The sequence below is a fragment of the Guillardia theta genome (genome assembly GCF_000315625.1).
Source record: "Guillardia theta CCMP2712 unplaced genomic scaffold GUITHscaffold_128, whole genome shotgun sequence".
NCBI lineage: Eukaryota > Cryptophyceae > Pyrenomonadales > Geminigeraceae > Guillardia > Guillardia theta.
In genome coordinates this window covers 94,268-102,583 of record NW_005434546.1, presented here as the reverse complement: position 1 = coordinate 102,583, position 8,316 = coordinate 94,268, and the positions used below count along the sequence as shown (strand labels likewise).

The following is an 8,316-nucleotide window of genomic DNA, read 5'->3' as shown; positions in this document are numbered from 1 at the left end:
AGGGAGGGAGGGAGGAGGAGGAGAGAGAGAGAGAGAGAGAGAGGGAGAGGAGGAGGAGGACGAGGGAGGGAGGGTGGAACGAGACAAGAGGAAGTAAGAGAGAGTCAGTTCTAGAGACTCGGGTATGCTTACATTGATCCCAACGTCGTATGAGTGGATTCTTCCAGGGAGAATGGGTGCGTAGATACTGAAGCGATCCTCGGATGGAACTGCCAAAAGAGTTTGAGGAGAGGGGGAGGGAGGGCAGGTGGTTGGAGGAGCTGACAAGAGGATCGACTAGAGGGAGGCAAGAAGGAAGGAGGGAGAGGGGAGCAGAAGGGGGACGAGGAGGAAGAGAGTTGAGAATGCACATCACACCTTCATCGGTGTCTTTCCCATCGTTGAGATATTTTGCAACCTCGTAGTAAACTTCCTTCTTCTGTTTCACGCAACAGTCATTCCCTTCCCTCCTCTCCCTCCTCTCCCTCCTCCTCTCCCTCCCTCTTTCCCATTCTCCCCTTCTTCCTCCTCTCCTCTCTCCCCTCCCTTCCCTCTCGCCTCCCCTCCTGTCCCACCTCTGTCGTATTGAACGAGGGCGGTGCGCGGACAGGGAGCGAAGGAAATCTCTGCTGTGCATTTCTGAGGGCCTTGTCTATGGGCAGGTCGCCTGGCAGCCATGTCATCCTCGACTAGAGCAGCTCTGACATACCATAGCTGTCCCTCCAGTTCTTGTCCACTCCCAGCTTCACCAGCAGCTTCACCTATCCTCTCCTCGTCAGATCTGCTCCTGCTCCTGCTCCTGCTCCTGCTCCTGCTCCTGCTCCTGCTCCTGCTCCTGCTCCTGCTCCTGAATCTCATGTTCCTGTGCCTGTTCCTTCTCCTCCTTCTCTTTCTCCTGTTCCTCCTGGCATGCGCCCTCACCATCTCCAGGTGTCCGCTCCCTGCCGCGAAGTGCAGCGCTGACCATCCAGTGTGGGTTGTCTTATTGACCTGCGGGGTGTGAGGGGAGCAGAGCGACAAGTTGCAAGACGTCAGCTCCGTAGGACACCAATAGCTTGACTACTTCCGTCCACCTGCTCATTGAGCGCGTCAGGGGAGAAGGAGACGTCGAGCGAAGGATGGAGGAAGGGAGCAAGGAAGGGAGGGGGGACAAAGAAGAAGGAGGGAACGGGAGAGGAAAAGAGGGAGGGGAGGGAGGCGAGGGAGCGAGGAAGGCAGGAAGGGAAGAAGAGTCGCTCGAAGGGTCCCGGTATCCCCACCCTTCTGAAGCTGCTTCATGCAATGGCGTCCAACCATTGTCCGTCGCAACATTCGGATCGCCTCCCATACTCAGCATCTTCTCCAAGGTCTCCGTGTCATTCTGCCAGCTGTCAGTTCCTCCTCCTCCTCCTCCTCCTCTCCCCTCCACCCATTTTCCTTCCCCTTCCTTTCCCCTTCTCCTTCCCGCTCCTTCTCCCTCCCTCTCCTTGCATCTCAGCGCTCACCAGCACTGCTGCTCTATGTATCCCCGTCCATCCCCACTTCCCGATGTAGGGATCTGCATTGATCGCGTCCAGCTTCGCATCCTGTCAGCCAACGTCTGGCGCCTCCATCACACCAACCTTGGTAGGCTTGAGCATGTGCTCGTTCTCCGGGACCGTCATGCCGTACTTAGCTAAGAGTCAGGAGCGATGCAGAGCTTGAGCAAGAGGACGAGACTTAGGAGCTCTGAGGGAGCAAGGAGGAGGGGAGGAAGCAGGAAGTGGAGGAAGCACTGAGAGGAGGGAGGGGGCTGAGGGCAACGGTACGAGGTGCATCTTAAAGTCTCACCCTTTCATATGGAAGATGATCCAACGAGACCTCGGACTCGAACGACGATTCTGCTATGGCGTGAACGCGAGGTAGGCATGAAGATATCGTTCGTTTCCTACCCGCTGACATCGACGACGAGTCCGATCCTCCTCGCAGGAACATGTTGGGAAGGACCTGTAGGGGCATGAGAAACATTCGTGGTCTACCGGCCATCACCATGCTCTTGATCGCTGCCACGTGACCATACGCTTGATGGCGCGGCGACGTCCCAACCCCTTGCACAACAAACAACTCACAACATTGCCCGCCTGCTCCTGCTCCTCTCCCTCCCTCCACGCATGCATAAGTGCCTAAGCTAGTCATCTCTCCTTCTCCTCCTCCTCCTCCCTCCCCCCCCTCCCTCCTCCTCCTCCTCCTCCTCCTCCTCCTCCGTTACCTGCCATGATTGCGGCAACCACCAACCAAACTGACCATCTTGAAGCCATGTTTCCCTCCTTGGCAACTACCCCTAACAGCCATTGCAATCACCCCTACCCCCATTTTCCAAGTACCTTGCTTTACTCAAACCGGTGATCAAGGTACCCACTACCCTCTTTATTCCTACTGAGATCCGTCCGCATGCTCGTTCCCGTGTTCTTGCTCCTCCTCTACCTCCCTAGTCTACACGCGCTTTCTCCTCCTCCTCCTCCTCCTTCCTCCTCCTCCTTGTACCAGTCACAGACCAACCCCATGCACGACCAGGCTGCTCGTTGCGCTCCCACCGCCATGGTCACTTCTGAAGCTTCGCAAGAAGCGCTTAGTGTCCCTGAGTCTGCTCCTCCGCTCTCCTCTTCCTCCTCTTCGTCCTCTCCGCCTCCGACTAGCTCCCCGCTCAAGCAGCTCAAGCACACATCTGTCAGGCCCTTCCCTCGTCTCGCGTCCATCTCCAAGAGGACGAGGCCCTTTCCTCGCAAGCTCCTAGTGCTGGTGCAGGAAGAAATCGAGCGCTTGCTCCTCCTACCCAGGTCCTCAGGTTCAGGCCATGTGCTGCTGTTCTCTCATCTGACTAACACGTCTTTCTACCTCGATTGCTTCATGGTAGCATACGCGCGACATCGGCTCAAGATCGCGCGCAAGGCGAAGACGATGTTGGTAGAGCCGCAGGCGCATGGAGGGCTGAAAATGCTGCAGGCTGGAGGCAAGAGGGAGGAGCACATGGCGTGAGAGCATGAGGACTCGTCGAGAGCTCGAGCTCGAGCAGTCTTTGTGGGGGTTTGGAGTGAGTGGGCCGAGCTAACAGACTGACAGGCGGGAGCTGGGGCTCAGCTGAGAAGGAGGTGGCAGTGCCCTCAAGTTTATTTCATAGAGGAGGAGAGCGTCTGCCAAGGAGGAGCTCTAGGCTGCTCGCCGCAACTCTGAGGAGGTCAAGGGCTGCTGGAGGTAGAGCGTCGCATGCGCCTGTACTCCTCCCATCCTTTGTACGCTTGTCCTCCATGCACAAGCTGTATGCCCTGCGATCGTTCCTTGCTGCGATCTCCGCTGAGCATCCTCGTCCTTATCTGCTTGGAAAAGTCCTTCCTCCTCCTCACCCTTGCCAACAGGTTGGATTGCAGCACGTGGAAGCGAGGAGGAGGAGGAGCAGGAGCTAGCTCCTTGATCCCCGTCGTTCGCAGCAGCCTCGTCATCAGCTGCCGCTTGTTCCTCCTCGCGTCGATGATCGCTGACTCCCACAGCCCTCCCTCGAAGGCGCTGCTCTCGTGCCACTGGAACGCGCAGACGAAGCTGTAAGCGCTCATCTCCCTGCTCTCCATCAGCCGCCTGCCGGCCAGCTCCGCCTCCAACGCCCCCATGTTCTCCTCTACCCCCAGCGCCTCCAGCCCTTGAGCAAGCTCCTGCATGGTCAGGATGTCTCCTGCAACTGAGTCAGGAGCCTCTTTCACAGCTTCCCCTCTACCTCGTCGCTGCTTCATAACCACGTACGCCTCCGCTACATTCGTGAAGATCTTGGCAAAGAAACGTTTGATCCGATCCACACAGCCTTCTTTCCTCTCTCCCCGCAGGGAGATGCTTGACCGCCTCCTCGCGCTCTCCTTCCCCACCACCTGCTGGTACTGCAGAGGCCCCTCCTCGGCGCGCAGGTACTCTACTACCCCCTTCCTGGAGCATTCGATCTCCTCCCCTGATACCTCCATCCCCGACAGCAGCACCGTCCCCTCCCTCTCGCAGACGATCCCTCGCCCATTCTTTTCCAACGTGCTTCCTACCAGCTCCACCGTCGTCTCTGCCGCTGTCACTGACACAGCCGCCGCCATCGATCGCTCGATCCTCGTCCCCTCCACGAGCACCGACGCTCGCTGGCTCGCGCTGATCCCACATTTGACGGACCCACTGATCGCTCCTCCTCGCACCTCGACCCTCGTCTGTGCTCCCAGTGCCGTGATGCCGTTGCGTTGGGAGGAGGACAAGGTACAGTCCTTCAGCTCGCACCTGCTCCCTGCCTCTGCCTGCACCCCGTTGTTCTCGCTGAAGAGGAAGCGGCAGTCAGAGAGGAGGCAGGAGGTGCGAGCATGGCGGGAGGTGACAGCAGCTGAGTCGTTCTCTCGCCCGCAGTAGTGGAAGCTGCAGCCATGGCAGGTCAGCGACGAGCCCAGCATGACAAGCACGCCATGCATCGCGTTTGCAAGCTCGCAGTCTTCCATGGTCAGCTCGCTGCCTCCCGTCACCTCCACCGCGTTGGCTCGCACCCATCGGTCCGACAGCTTGTGGGCCTGCAGCTCGAGCTCGTCGAGGTCGATCCCCAGCACCTGCTGCTTGTTGCCCAGCACGCAGAGGTCTCTGAGGACGAGCTTGAATTCGTTCCAGTTCATCTCGTTGCGATCCTTGTCCGACAGCGCGTCTGAGTTTGCCCGCTGGAAGGCAGAGGAGAGAGTTGTCTTGTCCAGCTCGACCTCGAGCGACTTCATCATGGCGAGAAACTCTGAGAAGTCAAGAGTGACGCTCCTCTTCCCCATCCCGCTCAGCCGGTTCCCGCTGGTGAACTTGGTCTCGCAAAAGTGCAGGAAGAGCTGGTACAGCGGGCCCAGCCGGTCAGGAACCTCGTCAAGGGGGTTCACCATCACGTGCGATCGCCTCATACTGCACTTGCTCCTCTTCTCCAGCACGACCCCAGCACGACCGCACTGGAAGAACAAGGTCTGCTCCATGGTGATCAGGGCGGAAGAGCTGATAAGTCCGACCCCAAACACACTCGTCACGCTGGCCCTGGTTAGCTGGAGCGAGCAGCTGGGCCCTACCGCGATGCACGTGGGGACTTCGACTGTCTCGTTCCCCACCTGCTTCACCCGCACGTCTTGCAGGGTGAGCTTTACTGCCCTCCCGTCCTTGCTCTCCATCACCTCCAGCGCAGTCCTACCAAGGGCAATCCTGACCTCAGCTCCTCTCCTCTCCCCATCCGCCCGGATTGTGAGATTCTTTGTGATCTTGATAGTGTTTGACACCTCGTACCTCTTGCACTGGACAACAATCGCATCGTCCCATCCTGTCTCCTCCACAGCTCTCTCAAGACTGTTGAAGCCAACTTCTCCGTTCACTGCGTCAACCACCAAAAAGTTGCAACTTGCCAGCCTCTCCGACAGTCTTGCTGCCTCCTTCTGCCTTCTCTTCTGCTCCTCCTCCCGCAACTGTGCGACGTTGCCGGAGTACCGTTTGCCGATGCATCTTTGAAGTTCTTCGTCGTCAACAAACAGCACCTCTTCTTCTGGGGGAAGCCTCAACAGCGAGAGCAACGATTCCTTCAGACTCTTCAGCCTTTGTTCGTCACCGTCTCCAATCACCGTCTGCAGACTTGTTAGGTGCAGTCTCTTTCCAGCACTGATCGCAGCAAACGTCCTTTCTATCAAATCACTCCCGTGTTTCATCTCCAACATCTCAATCGTCTTCATGTAAAGATCCTCCAAACTGTCTGGCAAACTCTCTATCGCGTCCTCACTTAGCTCGAAGCATCCGAAGCATCTGATGATATCAGCAGCAGCCCTGAGGTACAACGCTCGCCCAGCCTCGTTCTTTCCTGTCAGACTCTCGAGGTGCCTGGCAGCAACCAGCTTGTCTTTCAGCAGGTACTCCACCAACCCTCCCCGCGCCTCCTTCTGCAGAGGTTTCAGCGCAATAGTGCGCAGGAGCACACCGTAGCCGAAGATCTTCAGCTCTTTCCCGCTGGCTACGAACCGAACGAGCCCGTCCTTGCTCAGCGGGTACTTCCATGGTTGCAGCTCCCCTCTCAGCATCCTTAGCGTCATGTTGAATAGACGGTTCTCTGTCCTGCTGCAGTTGTCAACGATGACGTACACGCGCGTGTCCGTTGCGAGCAAAGCAAGAATGATCCTCCTGAGGAGCATCGCAATCGACCTCCACGACCCCTCCTCGCACGCCTCTCCCACCATCTCCATGATCCCCTCCCTTGTGAACAACCCGGACCCGAGCTGCATGCTGAGGTGCAGCAAGATGTCGGAGAAGGAGTGGTAGCTCTTTCTGAAGAAGAAGACCATCCTTGTCCGGTGCTTCCCTTGCTCGCATACCCTCCTCACCCGCTCAATACAGAACGCCAGCTCTGTAGAGCATCCTCCTCCCGCCACCTGCGCAGAATAAGGAGGAGGAGGAGGAGGAGGAGAAGGAGGTAGTGATGGTGATGGTATGGTGGTGGAGGATGAGGATAAGGAGGAGGAGGAGGAGGAGGAGGAGGAGAGTTCACCTCATTTTCTGTGACAACTTCGACCAGCTCCACCCGCTTGTTCTTCCTCTCGAACGACGACAGGCTCTTCCCGAGAGCAAGCTCCTTGTCCAGCTCCTCGGATGCCCGACAGAATTTTGCATCCCCTTCATCGAGCAGGTGGTTAAGGTAAGCATCCTGCTTCCTGCCCCCAGGTCAACTCACTCACACACTGTCCGAACTCACTCTTCCATGCTCGCCAGCCGCTGCATGCTCTCCTGCAAGCACTCCTTCAGCGCTGCGAGCCCTTCATGCTGGTCCCCGGCGCAGCATCGAAGTCTCTGGCTCCCAGCGTCTTGATCTTACACTCACTCTGAGATAGAGGGAAGTGGTTTCGGACGAATTTCTTCCCCTCTGACAGAGGCAGCCATTGCATCTTGGCGCCCTCGACGTAGACAATCGATTGTGAATCCGCGCCAACTCCCAGCATAACAAAACCTTCATGCAGCAGGTGTATCCGCAGATCTCTGTTCCACGTGTTGAACATGTAGGCGTGCGAAACGTCAACTTTGATCCTCCAAGTTCTGTATCGAGCCCTTTCCGTCACTACCTCAGTCGCTCTTCTTCCTCCTCCTGCTCGTAGCTCCCGCAGCAGCTTCTCGCTCTTGAACCCTCCGACTGCGGGCCGCACACGCGCTTCTCGGGTGCAGTAGAACAACTCTCCTCCCTCCTCCAGCTGTAGGAAGAAGTGGTCAGGAGAGCTGTGGACGAACTCCATGGTGACGTGGCGGGTCGGATGGTAGAGCAGAGAGCAGTTCAGTTTCCTCCCGCAGTGCATGATCTCCCCGTCAAGGATCCTCCACTCGACAGACTCGTTGAAGCTGCGGTCGGCGCTGCTGACCCTCTTAGAAGGAGCATGAGAGGTTTGCGGGGCCCTCCTGACGTTGACGGAAGACGTCGCGGTCCTCTCGATGCTCGAGGAGACTTTGGTGTCTCCGTCCCACTCTAGAAATCTTGACGCGCCTCTCCATCCGATGTCGTCCTTGCTCCTAAATCTCTCTCTCCCCACCTCCTGACGGCCGCCCTCTGACCCCAGCCCAGCATGTCGCCGATGCAGGTCTAGCTGAAGGTTGGACTTCTGCAATGAAGCAAACAGTTCAACGCTTGTCATGACAGCAGGTCAGAGGTCAACTCACCTCGACGAGTCTCTTGAGCCAGGGGTCCTCGGGTTCAGAGGAGAAGCTGTGGATGGAGGAGAGGTCGGAGAAGTGCTTCACAAGGGTGAGCAAGGCATCTTCCATGGCATGCGCAGGTTCTTACCTCCAGGCCTTCAGTCAGGCTGGCAGACAGCTCTTCCATGCTCGCCTCAATCACTCATCCGAACCTTCAGCAACATCTGCATAGAAGACGTCAGTGAGGGTTGGCCTGCAGTTTCTCAAGATGTGAGCAAATTGAACAGATCATATAAACTATCCGCTCTCCTCTCAATCACTCTAGCTCAATCACTAGTACTGCTCTTTCCCCTTCCCTTCTTCCTCCCCCTCCCCCTCCCCCTCCCCCTCCTCGTCCTCGTCCTCGTCCTCGTCCTCCTCTACTCGCATTGCAAGGGTTCCATACATTCTAGTTCAGTCGTTTCTGTTGGAGGGACCTAACAGCTTTCTTCCCGACTGGCGGGGGCCGTCGGGACGTCCCGAGAGAGCAGAGGAGAAGAGGTGAAGTCAAGAGCAAACTTACCTGGAGCAAGATGCATGTGCTATCATCCGATGCCCATGTCTTCCTATACGTAGCCCTTTCAACAGCATTCTGCTGCCACCGCCGACGTCTCAATTCGAAAAGATTTGCTGTGCTACGATTGTTGTTGT

The 8,316-nt window shown here is 57.4% G+C and overlaps 3 protein-coding genes across 3 annotated transcripts; 1 reads left to right on the top strand and 2 right to left on the bottom strand.

Annotated features, from left to right (window-relative positions):
* Positions 1-128: 128 nt before the first annotated feature.
* GUITHDRAFT_146551 (hypothetical protein) lies at positions 129-2,255 on the bottom strand (the record flags this gene model as incomplete). Its single annotated transcript, XM_005822272.1, has 10 exons — positions 129-187; positions 358-418; positions 555-646; positions 689-740; positions 901-969; positions 1,464-1,544; positions 1,581-1,628; positions 1,789-1,944; positions 1,987-2,045; positions 2,207-2,255. The coding sequence occupies 10 exons, from the start codon at positions 2,253-2,255 to the stop codon at positions 129-131; spliced, it is 726 nt and encodes a 241-aa protein (XP_005822329.1).
* Positions 2,256-2,535: 280 nt separating this feature from the next.
* On the top strand, positions 2,536-2,973 carry GUITHDRAFT_118472 (hypothetical protein; the record flags this gene model as incomplete). Its single annotated transcript, XM_005822271.1, has 1 exon — positions 2,536-2,973. One exon carries the CDS (start codon positions 2,536-2,538, stop codon positions 2,971-2,973), a length of 438 nt encoding a protein of 145 aa, XP_005822328.1.
* Positions 2,974-3,088: 115 nt separating this feature from the next.
* Positions 3,089-3,803, bottom strand: GUITHDRAFT_155520 (hypothetical protein). Its single transcript, XM_005822270.1, has 2 exons — positions 3,704-3,803; positions 3,089-3,661 (listed from the first exon to the last, which is right to left on the bottom strand). The coding sequence occupies exons 1-2, from the start codon at positions 3,717-3,719 to the stop codon at positions 3,174-3,176; spliced, it is 504 nt and encodes a 167-aa protein (XP_005822327.1). The 5' UTR covers positions 3,720-3,803; the 3' UTR covers positions 3,089-3,173.
* Between the last annotated feature and the right edge of the window lie 4,513 nt (positions 3,804-8,316).